The 23566-nt window shown below is 52.2% G+C and overlaps 3 protein-coding genes across 6 annotated transcripts in view; 1 reads left to right on the top strand and 2 right to left on the bottom strand.

Annotated features, from left to right (window-relative positions):
- Window positions 1–1160: 1160 nt before the first annotated feature.
- On the bottom strand, window positions 1161–9523 carry CCDC116 (coiled-coil domain containing 116). 2 transcript variants are annotated; one of them, XM_059138802.1, is made up of 5 exons: window positions 7209–9523; window positions 6735–6876; window positions 5418–5975; window positions 4664–5296; window positions 1161–3526 (listed from the first exon to the last, which is right to left on the bottom strand). In XM_059138802.1, the coding sequence occupies exons 2-5, from the start codon at window positions 6804–6806 to the stop codon at window positions 2726–2728; spliced, it is 2064 nt and encodes a 687-aa protein (XP_058994785.1). In that variant the 5' UTR covers window positions 6807–6876; window positions 7209–9523; the 3' UTR covers window positions 1161–2725. The 2 variants fall into 2 exon arrangements, with proteins under 2 accessions (XP_058994785.1, XP_058994784.1); XM_059138801.1 differs by having other exon boundaries at window positions 6735–9523.
- Window positions 9524–9530: 7 nt separating this feature from the next.
- YDJC (YdjC chitooligosaccharide deacetylase homolog) lies at window positions 9531–13079 on the top strand. Of its 2 annotated transcripts, XM_059138803.1 has the most exons (5): window positions 9533–9766; window positions 9855–10014; window positions 10216–10315; window positions 10413–10590; window positions 10748–13079. In XM_059138803.1, the coding sequence occupies exons 1-5, from the start codon at window positions 9603–9605 to the stop codon at window positions 11121–11123; spliced, it is 978 nt and encodes a 325-aa protein (XP_058994786.1). In that variant the 5' UTR covers window positions 9533–9602; the 3' UTR covers window positions 11124–13079. The 2 variants fall into 2 exon arrangements, with proteins under 2 accessions (XP_058994787.1, XP_058994786.1); XM_059138804.1 differs by lacking the exon at window positions 10413–10590 and having other exon boundaries at window positions 9531–9766; window positions 10748–10916.
- A 3097-nt stretch (window positions 13080–16176) lies between these two features.
- The window catches only part of UBE2L3 (ubiquitin conjugating enzyme E2 L3), a 56651-nt gene continuing 49261 nt past the window's right edge, over window positions 16177–23566 (bottom strand). For both annotated transcript variants that reach the window (XM_059138799.1, XM_059138800.1), the window contains 2 exons: window positions 22690–22876; window positions 16177–17665 (listed from right to left, as the gene is read on the bottom strand). In XM_059138799.1, coding sequence (XP_058994782.1) covers window positions 17511–17665; window positions 22690–22876 — 342 coding nt within the window. In that variant the 3' untranslated portion in view covers window positions 16177–17510. The remainder of the gene's footprint in view (window positions 17666–22689; window positions 22877–23566) is intronic.

Here is a 23566-nt window from a genome sequence, read left to right as displayed (position 1 = left end):
AATTTGGTTCCAGGGATTGCTCAAGGTGCAATCAGCTGTAGGGGTGCAGGAGGGGGGTAGCTGTCCTCCAAATATGGCTACTAACAATTCCTTCCATCCCCATAAGGGTAAGCTGCTTCTTTCATCAAGACATGACTCCCAGGTGCCTGGGTGGCTCAGTGGGTTAAGCCGCTGCCTTTGGTTCAGGTCATGATCTCAGGGTCCTGGGATCAAGTCCCGAATTGGGCTCTCTGCTCAGCAGGGAGCCTGCTTCCCTTCCTCTCTCTCTGCCTGCCTCTCTTCCTACTTGTGATCTGTCAAATAAATAAATAAAATCTTAAAAAAAAAAAAAAAAAAAAAAAAAAAAAAAAAAAGACGAGTCCCAAGATGGATGGCTCAGTGGGTTAAGCTAAGCATCTGCCTTCAGCTCAGGTCATGATTCTGGAGTCCTGGGATCGGCTCCCTGCTCAGCGGGAAGCCTGCTTTTCCCTCTCCCTCTGCCTGCCGCTCACCCTGCTTATGCTCTCTCCATTCTCTTTCTCAAGTAAATAAAACCTTTAAAAAGAGAGAGAGAGAGTCGTGTCTCATGTCTGGGCTTTCACTTTGACCAAGAGAATGACACAGAAATGCTGTTTTGGGACTTCAAGCCTCAAAAGGAGTAGTGGTTCTTGCTTTCTCTCCCTAGGAATCCAGCTGCTGCCCCGTGCTGTAAGAAGGGCAGGCTAAATGACTGCATGAATGAGCAGGAATCTTGGGGAGAGACCTTGGATGGGGAGAGGTCATGCAGAATGTTCTGGTCTTAGTCATGCCCCCAGCTGGAAGCAGCCACACACAGACTGCCTACACCATGGTGAGTCAAGCCTGCCAAGCTCCAGCATCAGGAAAAAGAAGCCACTTAAACCTTGGAGTGGTTACATGGCCATGGATACCTGAAACAGATGTCTTTAGCACAGTATACCAGTAGTTCCCAAAGGGGCTGCTCCCGCTCCAGGGACATTCTCTGGGCATGTGCTTCTGAGGCCAAGGTGGGGGTATGTTCTCTTCACCTCCCAGCTGCTGTGTCTCCAGAGCCCCAGGGCTCCTCTCCAGGTTCTTTTCTGCAGACAGGATTTCCCGCCTCTCTGCGGAGGTTTGGAAGATGGTCATGCTTGTCTTTAGCACTCAATGCAAACTGCACCAGAATTTCTCAGTCTATCTTGGGGCACCTAGCAGGCTCAGTTGGAAGAGCATGTGACTCTTGATCTCGGGGTTGTGAGTTCAAGCCCCACTTCAGATTTAGATATGACTAAAAAAAAAAAAAACTTAAAAAAAAATCTCAGTTCATCCCAGTTATAAGCTCCTGGGGGGGAAAATCCTGATTGGCCTAGCTTGAAATAAGAATGTGGCAAGAGGGCTAATCGACTGTGGCCAAGTGGTATGGCAAGAAGGTATAAAAATGTGGGCCCACACTATGGTCGTGGTGGCAGTGGGTGGCCCCAGGGAATGGGCCTTATGAGTTGAGCATATGCCCTAAAAGATCCTTGCCACAAGATCTTTCTGGAAAAAAAAAAAATGGGTCTCTGACCCATCCACTTTAGGGCCCTGGTCCCTCTTGACTAGAGCAGAGGAAGTCTTTTTCCCCAGAATGGCAGGGCATGGATGTGATGTGGAAGGTCCTCCCTGCCCAGCTCTAGAGCAGCTCTGCGATTGCTTCGTCTTACCACGTGGGCCACTGAGCACGTCCAGGCTGGGTTGAGCAGATTCGGGCTCTATACACCCAGATGGGGTCCAGGGGGATGTGTGGGACCCCTACCGGTCTCCCTGCAATGGCTGCCTACACAGCAAGGCAGAGTGGAGCATCGTCACCTGCTCTCTTGGCCACAAGGGCAACAGGGTGGTGGCAAGAGGTCAAGGAGCTCCCTGGGTGAAGATGCCTGGATTGGGGAACAAAAAGGCTTCCCTGGGAAGGCAGAGAGAGGGAGGGTGCTGAGCTGGTGACACAGGACAGCCAGAGGTCCCGGGAGAAAACCTGGGAGATGAGACCTGCCAATCACAGCACCAGCCTTGTCTGCAGACCCTTCCAGAGGGAGCTGTCTGGCCCAGTGCCTCTGCTGAAAGGGTGATCCCATGGCCAGCCTGGGGCAACCAACACACAGCTTGCCAGACCAGCACTCCCATGGGACCTAGCTTGGACCCTCCAGATTTGGGAGTTGAAGCTGAGAAGCACAAATTAGAAAGACAGAGGGCCATGGGGAAAGGGCGGCTGCATGGTTCTTGGAGAGGAATGTCAGAGGGAGCAGGATGTTGCCCCAGCAGAGGAGGAACCTTCTGGAAGCAGGAACTTCGATGCCCAGGGGCTGTTAGGGAAAGGGACCACGAGTCCTAAAAGGCTGGAAGAGCCAGGAAGGTGCACACTGGAGTGGGAAAGAGTCCTGAGCAGGGCTTTGTGTTCAAGCAGAGCGTGTGTGGGTTGTGGGGGTGGTGAAGGTCAGGGCTTGGTAGCTGCCATGAATGCCTGGCCGAGGTGTCACCCCAGGGCAGGTGCTTAGGTCTGCGGATGTGGGCCTGCGGTCTGTGGTTGAGAAGACGGTGTTCCATCAAGACAAGCTTTATTTCTCCCATTGGCTCCCCTGACAGGCCAGCAGAGCTCCTCATGGGTGTCCAGCCCACCCTGACCTCTGCTCAGGATGGAGACCAGCTGGGCGTGAGGGGGGCAGCATTGGAGCAAGAGGAGGAATAGGGAATCAAGTGCAGCTTACAGGAGGCCTCACGGAGGGTCACTGTGGCCCACATTTGTAGAGTGGGTGACCTCCACTTGAAGTCCTGGGTAGCTCTGGGATGTGTCATTGTCCCCTAAGAAGTCATCGTCCTCATCCTCACCCTCTTCCTCCTCCTCGCTCTGACTGTCCATGTCTAGGACTTCCTGATGCTTATTAGAGCCCATGCTCGTGCCGGAGAACATGGAGGGCTTGGGCTCTTGCTGGCTTGCGGGCTCCTGGCCCCCAACTGGAGAGTCCTCCTGAGCTGGAAGCAGCTGAGAGCCTGGAAACTCACTGTTGAGGCTGGACTCCATGGCCTCCTCCTGATCCACTTGGGGGCCCGGCTCCAGCAGCGTGGAGGGCGACTCTGTGCTGCTCTGGGGTGGCCTGTGGTGGGGGGCCTTGCGGTGGTGGGGTTTGTGGTGGGGGGCTCTGCGGTGGGAGCTGCGCTGGGAGGAGGAATCATGCTGGGACGTGTGTCTGGATAGCTGCTGGGCCCACTCGGCCTGCTCCAGCCTCCGCTGGAGGCAGCTCCAGTCAATCTTGGGGGACAGGCAGATGTGGGAGTCCTTCAGCTTCCTGAAGCCCAGGAAGAGGTCCATGAGCATCTCGGTGACTGGGAAGGAGATGAAGCCCAGCTTCTTGGAGAGGTTCTTCTCAAACTTGTACTTGTAGGTGAGCAAGGACACAACCTGGTCCACCAAATAGCTGACGAGGTCCTCGTACAAGGGGTTGGAGAGGTGGGACATGCTGGAGTTGGAGGAGATGGAGGGCAGTGGCTTCTTCTTCATGAGCTTGTAAGTGGGGCTCTGTGCAACAGCCAGGGAGGGAAAGGGAGATACGTCATGCCACTCCTGATGTCCTAGGATGCCCCTCACCCCTAGAGCACTCTCCACATCACCCACACGGATGCCACACTTGTCACTGCCCTGGCACTATGGCTCTGTCACATCTGCCACGCTTTTCTTGGTGACAGGTGAGAGCAGGCCCTGCGTGTCAGCCACACCCTTGCACTTACCACACTGGCCTCACACCAATCATACCAGCCAGGCCTGCAGCCAAGCTGGTGATGTCAATCATGGTGTCAGCCCAGCTGGAGCCGGGATCACTGGTGCTCTTGTAGGTTCTCCCCCAGGCCAAGGTTCAGAGGAGGGAAGCCTGCCTGAGCCTTGATCAGTGAGATGAGGGTCAGGGGCTGTGTGGTGGGGGAATCTATAAGGGTGAAGCCACCTATGTCTTCTCCAGACCCTGCCTGAGCAACTCCCTCTCAGCAGATACACCAGAGAGTCCTGCTCTAGAGAGAGGAAGCAGAAGGAACTGGACCTAGGACCCAGTGCCCCACTCTGGCTTAGACTGCTGTCCACAACAGACAGGATGCTGCCTGCATAGAAGGGCTTCTGAGATTCACAGGCAAACATTACAAAACTACCCAGGATAAAAAATAGGCTTTATTCATCTTTGACCACACCTGGCAGGAGCAAGGCTGGGATTTCTGCTCCACATCAGCTTGTCATCTGCTCAGGTGGCTTCCACCACTCAGGGCAAGATACCTGGGACCATGGCTGCTAAGGGTGGTAACTAAAGGAGCCTTTCGCACGAGAACCTTTCCCTAAGCCCCCTAGCTCCACCCTTGAGGTCCTCTCTGGATACAGGGGAACAGGAGATGGAGAGAAGCTTCTTACTGAGGAGGCAAGTGGTGAGAACACAGGGAGGCGGTGGGAGAAGCCAGGGTAGGGGGAGATGAGAGGAGCTATGCCCCGAATAGTGGGCTGGGTCTGGCTGGAGGACCCTTCCACCACAATCCCAGGGACAGGCAGGGTGAGGTGCAGGCTCCGCCAGGGATGGGCCTTTTGGCTGGAGCTCAGGGGCCCAGAAGAAGGGATGGGTGGTCTCTGTTCTTCAGGGTTCTGGTCAGGAGACTGCTGTCTGGGGTGGGGTGAAGGAACCTTGGATTCTTCTTTGGGTGTCACCTCGATCCTGTATCTTGTGGCCACCTGGGCACTAGACACAGGGGAACCACCTTCCTTGGGCTTGCCCTGTCCTCTGCCCTTCGTGCTCTTTCTTCGATCTGTCTTGGAGCTGGAGACTCTGGGAAGCACATCGTAGGGGTTCTCCCCATCGGTGGGTGTGGCTGGCTTGGAGCCTATCGCAGAGTCAGAACTGGGATCTGTGGCGGGCTCCCATTCTGATGGGAAAAGAGGGCAGCCATCATGGCGGCAGGCGCCACTGAGCTTGTCCACAGCCTGGCGGACTACACTCTGCAGGGCAGGGAAGAGGTGGTGATCAGCCAGAAAGTCCAGGGTCTGATGGGGTTCACGGAATGAACAGTAGCCGGGCAGGTCAAAGGACACTGGCTGGTTCAACAAGGACTTGATCTCCTTATCGAACTCTCGCTTGAGAAACGTCAGATCCGGTTCTCCAGACCCGGGCTCTGATGTTTGGGGTGTGCCTATGTTTGAGTCCAGCAGGCTTGAGAACCATGACTGAGGTGGCTCCTGGGTCCACTGGCTGCTAGACTGGCTGGCCAGGGAGTTCCACAGCAGGGAGTCCCTCCGGATGCAGGATGGACCCAGGCCTTTCTGCAGAGAGAGGAGGAACTTTCAGAGGCATCCAAGAGCAGCCAAGCCAGGCCTAACCCTGGCCCTGTGCTCTGGACCAGGGTCCATCCCGCCCACCCTGGGCCATGGCGCTAGATCTCACCCCTCGGTTCTCCAGCTTCAGAAGCCGTTTGAGGTTCTTCTCCAGCAAAAGTCTGTCCCTCATGGGTGGCAGTGAGCCCATGCCACGGGCGCCCAGGTCACTGTCCCAGCTGTGGGAGCCCCGGCAGCCAGCTGTGAAGCTGCTATGGGAGTCGGACATGGAGCTGGAGGAGGAGGGGTAGTTGTTGGGCTGTCCAGTGCAGAGGCTGGGCCGGGCCCGGTGCCGGTGCACGGTACTGAGGCTGGGCCGGGCACGCGCCCGCCGCCCACCCCTCGGCACCTCTATGGGGTCCTGCACCTCCACCAGGGGCACCCCAGCCTCTGTCTTCGTGGCAGTCATGCGCTCAGTTGCCTCTTCCACCACCGTCTGTAGGCTGTCTAGCACCTGACCCTCGACGAGGAAATCCAGGAAGGTACCAAAGGGCTGAGGGTCCCTTGGGTTTCGTCGGTGGCCACGGAGCCCTAAGCTGTCTGTGGGGGTGTACCTCGATGGTGGGTGTGGCGTGTGGCCCAACTTGGCGGCTTGCCCCATTCCCGGAAACAGTGGCTTCTTAGGCAGCTGCACCAGAGCAGACAGGCATGTCACATAGGGCAGGGATGTACCGCAGGGATAGGGGTCTCTGCGGGTCCTCTTGGGGTACCAGGAGCTAAGTGGGAGGGGACAGTGGAAGGCGGGTGTTTTAGAGTCAGGAAGTTTCTGGATTTGGAATCTGGCTCTGCCACTGTCAGCTCTGACACCATAGGCACCATGGCCCTTCTTGAGGTCCAATTTCCTCTTCCACAAAGTAGGCATCAATTTCGGGTTACTTTGATGTTTCCCTAACACATACACTGCATATATATACAAGATGTGGTCGGGGAGTCTGAAAGCCCACTTCCGCTCTCACACAGGGCAGGAATGGGCAATCACAAACCCCTTGGAGTCCTAAGTGGGCTTCTCATCTGTATTTTGAGTGGACCAATCCTGTCTCCACTATACAGACCACCTGTAGTCCTGACCCCGTGGTGCCTCCATTGCTGCTTCTGAAACTTTTGAGCCTTGGGCTATGCTAGACACCATGCTCCCACTGGGGTACCAGTCTAACAAGCTCCTCCAGAGCTGCTAGAGGTCAGAGGACAGAGTGAATGAAGTTGTGAGTAACTAGGGCCCAGCAGGTCAGAGGAGTGGTCAAGGTGATAAGGATGTCACTAAGAGGCTGGGAGGTGAGGTCAATAGGCACTGAGGGGTGTGTGTGTGTGCTGTGATCTGGGGTGCTGGAGCTGGAGGGGAACATTTGGGGGGAATCTCAGGAGTCAGGGCCCTGCCGGACACACTCACCCGGGCCACGTAGGTGGTGTGGCCGGCCTCGTCGTCTGCCAAGTACCCGGAATGGTGGCGGCAGCTGGTCATGGTGAAGGCGGACGGGATGGCTATCCTCCTCCTCTCTCTCCGGTTCCGCAGCGCAGCCACGGATTCCTCTCTGCGCCAGGCGGGAGATGGCGTGAGGGTCTCCCTAGGCCTCCATGAGTCCAACTCTCCCTTCGTCTGTCAGCCACTGCGTCAGCGGTCCCGGCGTCCACGGATCCCTCGCTCCCCTCACCCCGCGTCCTTCAGGCATCGGGCCCTTTCCTCTGCTCAGCGTTCCCTGGGTGTCTGCACACCGTCTGTGTCCAGAGTCGTTGGGGGTGGGGTCCTCAAAGACGTGCGCATGCTGTCTCCGACCATCTCTGGGCCTGAGTATGTCTGACCCTCCCTCCTCACAGACCCAAAACTCCTTGGCATCTGCCCCTGGCCCAGAGCCAACCTGCTCACCAGAGTCCACGCCTCCTCGCGACCAGTCAATGTAGAATGTAGTCTGCGCCCTCGCCAGGGCGGCGACACCGAGCTCTGGAGTCGCCCCCAACCTGCCCGTCTTGCTCATTTACATGCTACGTCCTGATTGGCTCGAAGTGCCTCCTAGCTCCCCCGGCACAATGGATGGGGGCGGGAACCAGGCTAGTCCTTTCCCCGCTTCTGTCTTTGCTCCGCCCACATTCGCTTTAGGAGCCTGGTGGAGGGGAAGGAGGGTGGAGTCAGTGGGTGCTTTTAACTGCTCACCCAAGCCAGGAGCAATCCCAAGACCCGGCTCGGATCCGCGCTCTGCACACGAAGGGATCCCTAAAAGATCAAAGCCACGGCCGCCTCTGGTGACACAAGCACTTTCCTCGACTCCACTCTGGTCGCTGCGTTGTCCTGTGCCTCCTGCTCTCTGACTGCTCCTTCTAGGGTTCTCCCCTCCCCAGGGTGGACAACCACAGCGGGGGGGCGTGGGGGTGGGTGGTGGTGGTGGTCGGGGTCTTCAGCCCTCCCATTGCGCGATGTCCTTGAGCGCAGTATTGAGTCCCAGTTGTAAGACACAGACCTAGCTTCAATTCCTAGCTCTGCTGTTTCCTGACAGTGTGACTCAACCTCTCTGATCATCTGCTCTGTCTCTGTAAATACTTGAGCATCCTTCCATATGGGAGTATGGAGATTAAATAAAATCTGCATACAACACATCCCGCATGCCAGTAAGAGCCCTGGGTATCTTTCCTTCTTTTCCCTCCTTTCCCCCTCTGCCCCGTAAACTTCTAAAGTCCTTTCCAGGTGTCACTCCTCTGATAAGCCTTCTCAGAAGGCCTGCCACCCTAAACAGAATTAACAAAAACCCTATTCCAGACTCTGCCTCTTGTATTGCTACTTGTCAAACGATGGTGATGTAGGAACTGAGGGACTCCTCCCAATCTCTCATATGTCTAATACCAGTAGGTGCTGAATAAATGTCAGTTTTCTCTTTCCAATCTGCTTGCCATTGGGGCCTCTGGCTTTCCAGGATCAGCTTCTCAGGGGAGAAAAATAGTTGAAGTCCAACAATTCAATAATTATGACTGAATGCAACAATCCTTACACCAAGAGTTTGATGAAGAGCACTGTGAGGCCTCTGATCTTTACAACATCCCAGGAGGAGAATATGGTTATGCCCACGCTCAACTCTGCCCTGTCTGCCCCTGACCCAGGGGAGAGCTAGGGACTAGACAACCAGAGTAGGTCCAGAGCTTTGGAGGGAAGTCCCAGCTCCACTACTCCTGGCAAGCTCACTTTGGGCAAGACACTTCTCCCTTCTGAGCATCAGTTTCCTCATCTGTAAAACAGGAATGATTTTACCAACCTCTTGGGCTGGACACAAATTCTGCCCTTTGCATTGGGAACACCAAAGCAGCCACATCACAATAAAAATGCTCTGTCAACCATGGTGACTATTTATATAGTCATCAGTAAGGAAAGTTTTTCTGGACTATGAGGGGGGAAAATGAGATTATGAATGTAAAAGTTGTCGCCTGGAACAGAGCTCAAGTTGTAGAATCAGGGACTAAAGCATCCTCAAACGAAGCCATTGGTATACATGTTTTATTACTTAGAACTTTTATTTTAAGAAAAAGAAAGAATGAACGAAAGAAAAAAAGCCTTTTCCTAGAAAAAAAATCACCAAATAGGCAATTTTAAAAAGTTCATAGTCACTATCAAAAAATGAAAAGTTACAAGAATGAGATAACATTGATGTGATCATTATTGTCTCAAAACTACTCAAAAACTTTGGGGTGGGGGAGAAAATGAAACGGGTTTGTTTAGTAAAATACTGGAAGGGCACTATGGTTAAGAGATAATTTTTTTCCAATAGGTTTTTTTCCCTCTATTATTCATATTTCTTTTAAAGTTTTTTTTTTGTGTGTGTGTGTGGGTTTGTTTGTTTATTTGTTTAAATTTGGGAGAGCACAAGCAGGGAGGAAGAGCATAGGGAGAGGGAAAAGCCGACTCCAGGGTGAGGATGGAGCCCCACTAGGGGCTGGATCTTAAGGTCCTTGAGACTATGACCTGAGTCGAAGGCAGACTCTTAACCGACAAAGTCACCTAGGCGCCCCTGTATTTTTCATACTAGATAACATTTTTGCAGTTACTGAGAGTTCTTCGTTACAATAAATGCAGCAAACAAAATGGTTTGGTTAGGGCCAACTCACTGTGAGGTGGGAGGGGACTTCTGCAGTTCCAATTGGGACCGGTAGGTGGCGAGAACAAAGACGAAGGGCAGCCGCGCCGGGACGTGCGCGTCCGGGCGGAGCCTCGGACAGAGTTTAGGGGCGGGGCCTGCATCCAGTGCTCTGGAGTCCTGAACAGTCCGCGGAAGTACCAATGGCCGGACCGCGCGTGCGGCTGGTAATCACCGCAGATGACTTTGGTTACTGCCCGCGGCGCGATGAGGGCATCGTAGAGGCCTTTCTGGCAGGGGCTGTGACCAGCGTGTCCCTGTTGGTCAACGGGGTAGCCGCAGAGAGCGCGGCGGAGCTAGCTGGCAGGTGAGTGGCGGCACCGTACGGGGTCTGGGTGGGCTTGGGCAGCCGCCTCTCGCGGACGCCAGTGCTCCCGCTCGCGCTCCGCCTGCAGGTATCAAATCCCCACGGGCCTCCACGCAAACCTGTCCGAGGGCCGCCCCGTGGGCCCGGCCCGCCACGGCGCCTCGTCGCTGCTCAGCCCCGAAGGCTTCTTCCTCGGCAAGATGGAATTTCGCGAGGCAGTGGCGGCCGGAGACATAGCCTTGCCCCAGGTGCGGAGATGCGGCTGCAGGAAGAGGCTCGCGTTAACCCCCAAGGCTTGTCCGGAGGGTACCGTGAAGCCATTAGGGGCAGGGGCGCGCGATGGATGCTTTCCTGGTTCATAGTGGAGCAGGCACGCAGAGGCACCTGGAGGGAGGCCTTCTAGGTAGCTGCTCCCCGACATTCAAGGTGCCTTGTCGTTCTCTCTCCAGGTGCGGGAAGAGCTGGAGGCCCAGCTGATACGCTTCCGGGAATTACTGGGCGGGGAACCCACTCACGTGGACGGGCACCAGCACGTACACGTGCTCCCAGGTTGGGGTGGGGGGCGTTGCTCCCCGGTGGGGGGCTGGGGTAAGAGGTGATTCCAGGTAGTAGGACGGGCTGCTTCCTGACTCCTCCCCGTCCGCAGGCGTGTGCCAGGTGTTCGCAGAGACGCTGCAGGCCAACGGGGTGCGCTTCACACGGTTGCCGGTGGAGCGCGGGGTGGGCGGCTGCGCGTGGCTCGAGGCCCCCGCACATGCCTTCGCTTGTGCGGTGGAGCGCGACGCCCGGGCCGCCGTGGGCCCCTTCTCTCGCTACGGCCTACGGTGAGGCCCTCCGCCCCTTTCCCGCCCCTATCCCAGTGCGTCCTGCTGAACTTTCACCTGACAGCTATGGCCTTCCTTGGGTGATCCCTGTCGTGGCCCCCACCCCTGCCCATGACAGCTGTGCTGGCCCTTGCCGCTGATGCCCCTACATCCACAGGTGGACGGATGCCTTCGTGGGCCTGAGCACCTGTGGTCGGCACATGTCTGCTCACCGCGTATCAGGAGCACTAGCACGGGCCCTGGAAGGCATACCCACAGGCCACGCCCTGACAGCTGAGCTGATGGCACACCCCGGCTACCCTAGTGTGCCCCCAGCTGGGGGCTGCGGTGAGGGCCCGGATGCCTTTTCCTGCTCTTGGGAGCGGCTGCACGAACTGCGTGTCCTCACCGCACCCACGCTTCGGGCCCGACTTGCACAGGACGGAGTGCAGCTCTGCACACTCCATGACCTAGACTCCAAGAGGCCTGGGGAAGGGGTCCTTGGAGAAGCCACTCTGGAAGCATTCCTGGAGCCCTCCCCACCATGCCCCTGACAGCCAGCCAAGCACAAATGTCCTTTAGTGCACAGACAGGGGGCTGGTGTCAAGCCCTGGGACAGCGTGAAACCAGGCCGATAGCAGGGGTCCAGTAACATACTTCCCTGGGCAGGCCCCTGTCATCTCTGTGTCCAGGTCCTCATGGCTCAAAATGGTGGCCAGAGTTTTGGCAACCCATCTTGGCTGCCGGCAGATAGGTCCTATGACATCTGAGCCTGGGGCCTGCCAAAGCACCCTCCTTGTTCAGATATAGTAGAGAGAGATCACTGTATTAATAAATGTATGTCTTGTAAACTTGGGTGTTTTTTTTAAAATTTCAATTTTTTAATTTTTTAAAAAAAAATTTTAATAAGGTTTTATTTGTTTGAGAGAGAGAAAGAAAGAATGAGTATGGGATGGGGAGGAGCAGAAAGAGAGAAGTGGACTCTCCACTAAGCAAGGAGCCCAATGTGGGGCTTGATCCCAGGACCTGGAGATCATGACCTGAACCAAAGGCAGTCATTCAACCTACTGAGCCACCTAGGGACCCCAAATCTGGGTGGTTTCTTAAACTGTGCCCTGTGAACTGTGAAAATGTTCACATGTGACACATGACAGGGCAAAAGCAACTCCTTTGGGGCACAAACCTGGTCATTATAACAGAATAGATAATACAGAACATACTCCAAGTTCTAGTTTTGTCCATGCTTAATTTTATTATTTTGGGGGGATGGAGGATGGGAGAACAATGTCTCACCAGGCTACTTTTTGGAAGGTAATATTATCATCTCAAGTTTTATTTAAAAAGTCACCTGTTTTGTTGTTTTGCGGGGCTTGAACTCACGACCCTGAGATTGAGACCTCAGCTGAGATCAAGAGTCAGAAGCTTAGCGGACTGAGCCACCCAGGCACCCCAAAAGTCACATGTTCTAAGCAGACATCCCTTTGCCATCCTAGGGGCAGATCTAAGGAAGTCCTGCAAGCCTATTCAAATTTTTCCAGGAGGAACAGTCTTCTGCAGAAATGGGATCCAGGACTCCTCACCAGACCTGGTGATGTGTGTGTGCCCTGTCACTGCGGCTCATGCATCTTGGATCAAGGAGATGCAGGGAGTTCTTGGGAGCACAGAGCCCTGCCCCGCTCTGGCGTGTGGAAAGGCAGATTGAACAATGATCTAGTATCTCCATCTTAACAGACCGAGAAGTAGAAATGGCAGAGCAGGGCTTTAAAGCTACCTGTTCATTTATTCACCATGCACCGTGTCAGGCAAGGGGTCAGGCGACCAGAGAGCTCTCTCAGCCTAGGCAGCCCCGAGGGATATACAGCTTTCTGAAGGTGTTAAGGGTGGGATCTTGCTTCTCTTTCCTGCTGACCCCATCCTACACCTCTATCCCCTTTACTGTGACTTCGGCCCACTCTTTTGTGGCTCCATCTTTCACACCAACCTTCCCTTGACCATGGTTCTTTCAGCATCAGGCTCTTTCCTCCTACCTTTCCTTCATGGCTGTAAACTGGAATCACTTAGTTCCTCCTAGTGCCATGCCCTCACCTCCTTGCCTCAGCCCATTAGGGTCTGGCCACACTCCTGCAGGCTGCTGACTGGAGCGGGTAGAGGGGTGGTGGGAAGGCAGCCTGTTGGCACAGAGGCACCTCCTTTGGGGAGAAGGTGGGGTTCTGCTATTTTGCGAGGAGGCAGCTGACTGTGTGGCTCCGAGGATCAGGAGAGAGGTGTGGGGAGACAGGAGAGAACTGGGATCTGCACAGAAGCAAGATGAAGCTGTGGGGGCACCTGGGTGGCTCAGTAGGTTAAAGCCTCTGCCTTTGGCACAGGTCATGATCCTGGGATCGAGCCCCACATCGGGCTCTCTGCTCAGTGGAGAGCCTGCTTCCTCCTCTCTCTCTGCCTGCCTCTCTGCCTACTTGTGATCTCTGTCTGTTAAATAAATAAATAAATAAATAAATAAATAAATAAAATCTTTAAAAAAAAAAAAAAAAAGATGAAGCTGTGGACTGGGCTCCTATTGCTCATACAGGGAGAGGAGTGAGCAGAGCTGAGGGCCCAGATCAGCCCTAGGGACCATGACAGTGGAGAGAAGAGAGGGGCCATGGTCATGGCCAGACTGGTAGAATCATCTGGAGACCAAGGTCTGCCTCACAAGGGGAGGGAAAGTGGTAAGGCAGAAGGCTGCAGATAGCACAGGGCCCAAGGTCACTAGCACTGCACTGGGGACATGGGGATATTCCTGTCAAACCTGCTGTGCACTGGATGGCTTAGGCGAGTGGGAGCTACTGCTCTCCACCCATTCATCAGTCATGGACGGAAGGTCTACTGTGGGCCAGGTGGGGGCTGGGTGCCGGGACAGCCCAGCCTGCTAGGAGCTCAGTCTGGGACAAACACGGGGATAGCTGATATGATCCGGACTGCAGTGGGATGGGGAAGGGGAAGGAACACAAAGCAGACTGTGGGGCAAAAGGGGATTCCTAACCAAGCCAGGCCTGCTGGGAGAACACTCTCTGGAAGAAGTGACTTCTCTAGGCCTCGATTGTTGTCTCCACCCACTGTTGGGAAGTCCTTTCTACTCTGATCCTCTGACAGGCAAGGCCTTGCCGGAGGGCTCCGAGGGCTCCTAGGGGCAGGAGGTACTCTAGGAGCCCCTAGGAGCCCTCCTGCAAGAACACGTTCCAATCACCCAGGAAATAGCTATTTAGCAAGAGTCGCCTGAGCTAGGCCACCTTCAGCTCTGCTCCTTCTCCGGCTGGTGCCAGCACCCTGTGCTGCATGATGGACACAGGGAGAGGAGGGAGAGCCAGTGCAGGGAGGGCAGGAAGAGCCAAGACCCAGATCTGGCTTTGCCTCAGATGGAGTCGGGTGGCTGCCCTGGCAGGGTGGGACACGGAGGTGGTGGCCCACTGAAGGAACAGAGTGGGGCCGGCAGGCCGCCAGCGCGTGGACTGCACAATGAGGAAGTCCAGGGCCCTTGCCAGAGGAAGCCTCAGGGAGCCAGGGGCAGACAGGAGCCAGGCTGCAGTGCGCACCGGAGTGATGAAGGAGATACACATTTTGAGCTGAACAATTAATACAAGAGTGAGGAAGGTGAGAGAGTGTTGGCTCCAGAGTTTAGAAAGTTGAGAAAAGGTCCTGCAGGGCTCTGGATTTGGGAAGGGTTGGGCACCAAGGAACCTGAGTGGTGGAACAGGCTCTGAAACCAGACTGTAAAAACTCAGGCCTGGTTTCCTTGGCTGTCACTGAACCGCAGTCTCTTCCTCTGTAAAAATAGGGATCGTGTCCGTGGGGTTGTCTTGAGAGTCACAGAGGATGAGGTGCTAGAAGACAGCAGAGTACCCTGCTGATGACCAAGGGAAAGGACCGACTGGCTCCTTGCTTCCTGGTAAAATAATTTCCCAGAAGGGCTCCTCCTGGACTCCTGTAGACCTATCTGACAGGTCTGGTCTCCGCTGGTGTCAAATTCCAGACAAGGAAATAAAAAAATCAGCATCACGCCAATGCAGAGTCAATACAACAGGAGGTCCCTGGGGCTCCAGGCAGGTTCAAGGAATGGCCTAGCCCCACCCTCGGGCACACCCTCCTTAGTTCTGGGACACGAACATGACAGCCACCTTTCTCAGGGCCTCAGTCTGCTCCTCTGCTCTATGTGGAGAATATCACTCTCTGGGTACTGACAAGTGGACTGAAATGAGGCCTGTGGCACAGAGGCCACTGTCCCCTCCCTGATACCCAAGGTGCCCTTCGCAGGCCCTGATGGTCTGGATCTCCAGTCTTTTCTGCTTCCCTTGCAGGAAGGCCACACACCTCTGTGCGCCTCTTGGAAAAGCTGGGCATGGGGAGAGAAGCAGGCAGAAGAGCGAGCCTGGGCCCTGGCCACCCCCCTCCCTTCTATAAGAACATAGGCCCCTGGCTCTGCCCACTCCCAGTCCGGAAGAAACCCACAAGACCAAACCAGTGTCGGAGAGCATTTTTATTAAGGGCAGCAAAAGGGGATCGCAGCATCTTAGAAAGCCTATTCTCCACCATGGGTATGGTGGGGAGGGGCAGGGCAAAGGGGGTGGACCCAGCGCACTCTGAGGAACCTGGCGGACGTGAATTCCTGAGTGGGCTCAGGTCAGCAGTGGCTGCTCAACAGCTCTCCCCTTCTCCAGAGGGCCCAGCTGTTTGGGTGTGGAGCAGCCAGGACTGCTGGCCAGCATGTTTCAAAGCCTGTCCCGGGGACTGCCCAGGCTGGAGGGTACAAACCGCCTAGGTCTGAGGGAGGAACCACCCACTGCCTTGCTCTCCCAGGGCCAGGCCTCTGATGGGGCAAACCGTGGGCTGCCATGCCAGGGCTCAGAGTCCCCGAGTAGCTGTCGGCTTGGACAAAGGTATCCTCCCACAATGAGCAGAGAAGTGAGAGGGGGACAGGCGGGCAGAGCTACGCTGGTAGAGAGAGATGAAGCAATGGGACAGTTCCCAAGAATGGCAATATTTCTGGGTTCAGAGAAGCAATGAGAACAATTGGTGGCTTATTTGTATAGCTTCTGACAGAATTTGGCATTTTATTACAAACCTGCGTGTGAGTGAAATTAAAGTCCATCATCACCTCTCTGCTAATGAAGAGACAGATGTGGAAACACTGGCCCGGCACTCTTGCGTTCCTGGGCACAGACAAGTCTCCAGAACCTGCCCCTGGCGTACCTAGGACTAAAGAAGTGGAGTTCACTGACATACTGCAGGGGCCACACACCTGGACAACTAAACAACATTCTGCTGCCTAACCTACCCATCACACCCACCTCTGCACAGGTGAAACCGTCTTACAGGTCTGTAAGCCCCGGAAAGATCCCACGTTAAGAGAGCTAAAAACACAAAGCAGTTTCTTTACGTCATCTTGTCCACAGGATCTAGTTCCCCCTGAGAACCAGAAGGGCAGCCGCCAAGTGGCAGAAGGAGGAGCTGGTGACATAACGGCGTTTGGACCATCAGCTTCCTCCGGGTGTCAGTAACATGCATTTTCGATTTCAGAGGCAGTCCCACTTGCTTTGAAAAGACAGTAACATTCAAATCCTTACAAGTTCATCTGATGATAAATTCTAAGGTCAATTTTTATTTCTACAAAAAAAGGCAGTCAAAACAATATAAAACACATGTAAAGGATATTACTGAGTGAGCTTCAAGTGGAGCTTGACTCTGCAAAGGCTGTGAGTCCAGAGGGAGAGGGAAGGCCATCTTGTTCCTGGGCTGGCCGGCTGCTCCGAAGGGGCCAGCAGGGCGTCGGCAACCCCAGCCTGCTGCTGGCTACAGCCGAGTCCCGCCAATTCCAACCCCGCAAAGGGTCAAACTGTGCCGAGGGAGGGTCGCATTGGGGCTGTGCTGCGCTGAGGAGCTGGGAGCGCGAGCTCCGTGGCACATTCATATGGAGCTCGGTGACAGGTGAGCGTGAAATTTCACGTGGACATTCTGGCTTCAGCGTTGTCAGCAATGACCAGCACGTCTTCTGCAGTGGCTGCAGGGAGGAGCGTCAACATTTGGCCTCGAGAGCCTCTCTGGCGAGGAATTTCTCACGCAAGTGCACAGCGTCCTCCGGTCGGCAGGCCCTTCCCTGGCGTGGCCACAGACCTGGGTTCCCCCAAGCAGGCCAGGCCAGGCTGAAGTTCAATCACACATACAGACATCAGGGTTTGCCCATTTAATCAATGTTACTGTGGTAACACTGGCCAGATTTTTACATAAGAACTGGGCCTCCCTTTTCATGGCTGGTTTTTTTGTTTTGTTTTGTTTGTTGGGTTTTTTTGGTGGTGAGGGGAAGGTGGTGGGATGGTGAGTGGTGGTTTGCTTGTTTTAAAATTTTTTTAAAAGGATGTTTAAATTGGAGCCAGGAGAATTTGAACCAACTCCCACACAGGGCAGTGCAACATGGGAGAGAAGCCACCACAACGGCCAGGAGCGGTCTCTTCCCCTTTGCAGAGGAGATATCCCTGGGTCTGGGGGAAGTGAATGGGTGAAAAATAAACCAAATGGAAGAAAGTGGGAGCTGCAGGGGCAGGGGAAGAAAGGGAACTGCAATCTTTTTTTTTTTTTTTCCTTTTTTCTTAACCTTAAGGGCTAAATGTAAATTGAAGGTTCTGGATCAATTTGGACAAGAAAAGAAACACCATTCTTTTAAAGTAGATTGAAGCAGTGATTTTTAAAACAAAGAAAGCAGAACTAGAACATCTTAAATTTTTAATCCTTTCTTTACAGGTTACCTAGACCACTTTTGATTAAGAAAACTGTAGAAAGTTAGTAACTGCCACAAGCAAACGCCAGGCGGCGGCACGTGTCAATTTTCCACAGAGTCCTGCTTTGCGGGGTGTCTGAATGCGCTGTTCAGGGTCTCCGCTCACACTCGCTGGAATCGGTCGCGGCAGAGTTTAGTCCACAGGTCGCTTCTCCCCGTATTTCTTTGTAAACTCTTCAGCGTTCTTACAGAATTTTTTACGGTCCTTAGAGTATTCTTCAGCTAGGTCAGCCCGAAGTGGGTGCTCGGGCTGGGGGTCGTTCACCAGTGCTATGAGGGACTGGATTACTGCCAAGAAAAGGACCAGGCACCGCTGGTTAGAACAGTCTCAGAAAGGGCAACTTTTGACTGCAACACTGATTTACATCAATGTGCTTTTAAGATAAAGCGGCCTCCCATTTATCCAAAATTCTAACCACCAGGACGCAACCCATCTTTCCTCTGTAGCTGGGAGAAAGTGCTGGACCACAAGCTGCTACCATGACAGTGGGTAACTGTTCAGAATGACACCTCAGCCTCCTCCAGGAACCTTCCTGAACTGACATCTCAGGGCCCCCCAGTCACTCTCACTCCCCCTTCTCCCGAACTCTGGAGCTCTCGGGCCTAGCACAAACACCCCCTCACATACATATACACACCTGCACACACAGGTGGAGCTTCTCTAGGGTAGGGACCGGGTGACATGTCCCATCGCTACGAGTGGTTCAGGGGAGCTTGGTGTCTGCATGGTGTAAATGCACAGTGAGCCCACTCCGGAAGACCCCTAGGAGCTCGTGAACTAGCTGAGAAAGGTTCACCTGACACCCTGTCTTAACTACCAGAAGGTAGATAACCCTCACTAGAGTTATGCTCTCGATTCCACAAGCAGAAACCACACCAAATGCTTGGGGTGGGTCCCACAACACTCTCCCAAAGTTCAGTAAGGCCTAGATGTACTGGAAGGCTGGCCCTGGGGTGGCAAGGCCACAAGGGAATGGAATGTGGGGAAGGGAGATTGAGGGGGAAACGGAAGGTCCAGGAACCCCAGGCCCCCTCACCTCAGAAGTGGGCTGCATGCAGCCACTTTGCCTTCTCACACACGCTTCTCCTCATCCAGCCCTGATTAGGACCAGCACCCCCCAGAATGCTGGTTTCCCTCCCGCTGTCAAATTCCTAGCAAAAAGGCATCTCTCCTCTAGATTACAGATGCCACGGGTTCCTCTGTTGGGGACCATGTTCTCCCCGCTGCATTGCAAGTTATGGATTAAATGCTAATGATGGCTGAGCGAGGCACAAAGGCCTACTCAGCCACTAGCTCACTCTGAGTGGGAGGAACAGCACTAAGCATTCCTGGCCAGGCACCCAAAGACCACCTGCCCTCACCTCTGCCTGTCAGTGCTACCAGGTGAGACGGAGCAACAGGTGAGGCGCATGCAGGGCTGGCGGGGTCCAGGCTGAGCAGGGAGGAGGGGCTGGAGGCCAAAGAGGGTAGACTGTGAAGAGCAAGCCGGAGTGAAGGGCCTGGAAGCATCTCTGCAGGCTGAGGCAGTTCCTACTCCAATCCTCACAGCACCCTCAGGGGCAGGCATTATCACCTCCCACCTGTAAATATCTCTAAGAGGAAGTAGGCCCTGGAAGTGCATTTTTTTTGTCTGTTTATTTAAGATCTATCCCTTTCATATTTGATTCTTCTATAACAGCACGAATGATAATAAAGCTATTTTGTTTGTTCCTATTTGTCCCTATTTCCCCAACTCCCTCCACTGGGATTCTAGTGTTTGCCACATACCCACATATGGCCTAAATGATTATTTACCTAATATTTTCCTCTAAGTCACCTCATTTTTTAAAATACAATTTTTCTCAAAGAAAGAAAACTTTTCTCAAAGAAAAAGTAAATGTAACTCCAATGAAAATCACTTTCACTTGCTAGAAACAGAAGACATGCATCAACAAACATTAAAATGAGCACCCCTGTCCAGCCAGGGGAAGCAACTGCACTGGGACCAATACTCTTCCAGAGGACACCTTTCAGTTTCTCGCAGACACTACCCCAGCTTGCCCGCCATGCCCTCCTTTAGCAAGCTCCCAGATCCTCCACCCTGTGCTCAGCTGTGAGACTGCTCCACATCCCTCCATCGTCTCAACTTCAGGCGGGAATCCTGCACCACATGTGGCTCAGGGCATGAACAGATGGCTTCCTGTCTTCTGCTGTGATCAGAGACTGTTCTCTAGCAGAACCGCTGCTTCATTAGCATTTCAGGAACCTCAAGCGGTCCTTGCCTGGATAAGTGCAGTGGGGGTGTGTGGGGAGGGCAGTGAGGAGTTTTCAAGGTTTCCTGCTCACCCTCTGTGAGGGTACTAAGGCTCTCTGCTTTTCACTACGATCATCTTCACAGCCAATGTTTCAGCAGAGAACCCTTTGTTCACTATTTAGGGTGGCTCTTCAAAAGCTAATCAGTTTGCAAGTTTACTATATCTATTTAATTATTTTCTGGGAACTTGCTTTCACTTATTGATCAAGTCAAAATATTTTCCAATTTATTTAGTAGTTCTGGCAAGTATTTCATCCTTTCTCTGTTCCTCTGGGTGCATTTCTGGCTCTTCAGCTCAACTGTAATAAGAGCCAGCTGAGCTTAGCTTGTTTTGCTAGTGAGGACCCTGACAGCTACAACTGCTTTTCAGACTACAACTGTGACCCCATCCCAGGATTTTCATACTTAAAACAGCACACTCATTATATTTCACAAATGGTCTAGCCCTGTCTTTTTTTTTTTTTAACCTCTCTTTGACCCAAATATTCCTCAGAAGTATTTTATTTTCTCTCCAAAATGGAAGAGTTTAAAAACATTATCAAAATTTACCTCCTATTCTCAATGTATAGGATCAGAGAATAAAGGCTATAAAATTTCCTCATTTTTGTTCTTACAGTTTCTTTGTAATAGGGGATGTAAATAATATCCGTGATTCAATGCCCACCCTTTTTCACGGAGATCCAGGGGCTCCGTTTTCAGAATAAGATGTGAATAGAACTTTCCCTCAACCTGAAGGTGTGCAGTGCATAAGCAGCCTTCCCACAGAATGTGCTACAAAATCTAATTAGTTTTCTGCTGTTTATTATATTTCTTGAATCCTCTAAATTTTATCTGCTTGATTTGTCTTAAGATAATGTAGGAGGAACTGAAACATTCAATTTAGGAATTATTTGATTTTTTTCTTTATATAATTTTGTTGCTGTTGTAGAGTCCATATTATGCTGGCTTTCTTTCTTTTTTTTTTTTTTTTAAATATTTTATTTATTTATTTGACAGAGAGAAATCACAAGTAGGCAGAGAGGCAGGCAGAGAGAGAGGAGGAAGCAGGCTCCCTGCTGAGCAGAGAGCCCGATGCGGGACTCGATCCCAGGACCCTGAGATCATGACCTGAGCCGAAGGCAGCGGCTTAACCACTGAGCCACCCAGGCGCCCTTATGCTGGCTTTCTTGATGACTCTATATGGCAAATCTTGTTCGACCACCAAACTAAGCTCTGATTCTGCTGCTGAGACATCTACTAGAACACATATACTGCTGAAGAGAACTCTTGTCTTCAAGTTCTTTTCTTCTGCTGTGATTATCACCAACTTCTACTACATCTCTGATAAAGTTGTGCTTTGTTTCTTGACTTTTCTCCTGCTATTTCTGCTCAGTTTTTAATGCTTTACTTTGTAATTAAAAATTGAGATACTAAAAATACTGAGATATAAAAAAAACTTTTGAAAGAGTACAATTAAGTTGTTTTTTAGTAGATACACAAAAACTGTGTCATACCAGCATTTCTGGTGAAAATGTTCACCAGAACATCTTCATCATTCCAAAAACACCACCCACTCTCACACTCACTTCCTAATCCCTCCATATCAGCCCTGACAAGCACTACTCTATGTTCTCTGTAGATGTGCCTATTGTGGACATGCCATGTACAGTCGATTCTAGGGTTTTCTGCACTAGTTATATACCCTGAAGTTGCCATGAATGCTGAATTACATAGATACTGACCCGTGAGTGACCTCAGGAATGACCAACTGTAGAACCATCCAGCTGATCCCAGCCAACCCAAAGAATGAGGAATACCAAATTCTTGTTATGTTAAGCCGTGAAGTTTTGAGGTGGTTTGCAATACAGTAATAGCAGAAGCAAGGGAACACAGCAGCAAGTGCCAGGGACAACATGCTTGACATACATGAGGACAAGGAATTTCTACAGGAAAAAAACCCAAGGGTGTGCACTGAAGAACATACTTTGTCAAGCTTTTATAAATATCAGCCTGTACATGACCAAATGTCACGTCCACTGGAGATCCTTCTTTCTATTCTGATTCAACACTGAAACCCAGTCCTTTCTATGACTCATCTGTGAAACCTGGTGGACACATTTCATGGCGATTATTTCAAATAAGGAAGGCTCAACTTCCCGTGCAAAAGGTTTTCAACTCCTTCTTCCAGGGGTTCCACCAAAAAATGACTATACTGGTCACTGAAAAACCACCTTTGGCCTCACAAATTCCAGCCTCATCCACTCCCTTTAATCTGTAAAGACCATACAATGGTTCAGGTAGCTATACATCAGAAAGCCACTAAAATTATGAGATGAGGCGTTCAAAAGAAAGTTCTGGAGTTAACAAATAAAAACTGGACATAGTCTGTAACAAAATCTAGATATTTCCAATTTCCACAGGACAAGAGGAAAGCTAACCATAATGATCAATCAAGTATCTTCCCAGAAAAATGAGCACATGGATGTTCACACAGAGGCATGTGACCACACATGGCCAACTCTGTACTTTTGTCAGGGCACACAGCCCACAGGACCATGCCTTCCCCGCCACGCCACCTACTCTGAGCCACCAGCATGGTGCTGCCCACCACATGGATTTTTCTTACGCCCTTCGTTTAGTTTGGCAGGACCTCTCTAACCTCCCTTCCTCCTTCAAGTCTAAATTCATGTGCTAACTGCTGTGTGAGGTCACCTTAAACACCACTCACCCTTTCTCATTCAGAGCAGCCCTGCAGTCCTTCATGAAAACTTGAAGGGTGGTCCCTTACTGCATGGGCAGCCAATGCTGGGCTGGTCTCTCTACATGTGTCCCCACTGATCAGAACACAGGAGGGCCTCCTCCAATACCTACAGGTCAACAGTTTAACTGAGATGTGTCCTGTCCATGAGAAATGGTGGGACCTCAGCAGCACTTCTACGTGCACTGGAGTTGGTCAGGTAAAAATTTCTCCGGACTGTGACACATGGCCCCAGCCCCCACAGCAGCACCATCTGGGAAGACATAAGAAGCATGCCTTACCTTGGTCGGTTTTGGTTGCTGGCTTCCAGTTTTCAGCACTAATTACTGGCAGACAGACTTGCCCCTTTTCATCGATGTTTGGGTGATAGATCTTTGTTTTAAATGTGATCTTCGGTGGTTTGAATGGGTACTCTGCTGGAAAGTTGATTTCGATTCTGAAGGCCCCCTTATCATATGGAGGGTTGTCCTGCAGGGAACGAGGAAAGGGCAAATGAACACACCACAGCTCAAAAACCTGTCGCTGAGACAGAACTGCTCTGTTTACTTGAAAAATTAATTTATTTCAAGAAGTATGCCAATTGAAACCTTGTCACCTTGAGGGCCACCAATAATCAGTATTTCTACAACAAGATGTCTGCTAAATTCCAGAAAACTCTGAGATAGACGGTGTGGTCTCTTTATCTTTATACCCTTAATAGCCTTTGTTTGTGTAGTTTTAGGTCTACAGCAACAGCAAGAGAGAAGTACAGGTATCCCTCGCTTTCCAAAAGTTTGAGTGACGCCACTTCACTTTCATCAAAGGCCTACGTTAGTAACTATTTTGCTAGCCAACGGAAAGACATCTGAAGAGGATTTTCACTTTTATCGAAAACGGCAAAAAAGTGAAATATAGCACCCAGTGGTTGTTTTGCCGCAATCCTTTATACACAGGCAATGAGCACCAGGAGCCGCCAGAGTGGTGGCGCCGCCCAGAGCCACCCCCCAGGAACTACATCCAGTGTAGCTTGCAGGGCGCTGAATTCAGATAAAGCACCTGTGCTTTATCTGATTTATTTTGTGTTATCTGTTAGCAAGGTGTGTCCTAAAGTATCAGACAAGCCTGAGAGAGGTTATTTTGGGGGTCTGGGAACACTATACGTTTTTTCCATGTAAGTTA

This window comes from Mustela lutreola, chromosome 11 (genome assembly GCF_030435805.1).
Source record: "Mustela lutreola isolate mMusLut2 chromosome 11, mMusLut2.pri, whole genome shotgun sequence".
NCBI lineage: Eukaryota > Metazoa > Chordata > Mammalia > Carnivora > Mustelidae > Mustela > Mustela lutreola.
Note: the sequence above shows the minus strand (reverse complement) of the source record. Positions and strands in the feature narration are given on the sequence as shown.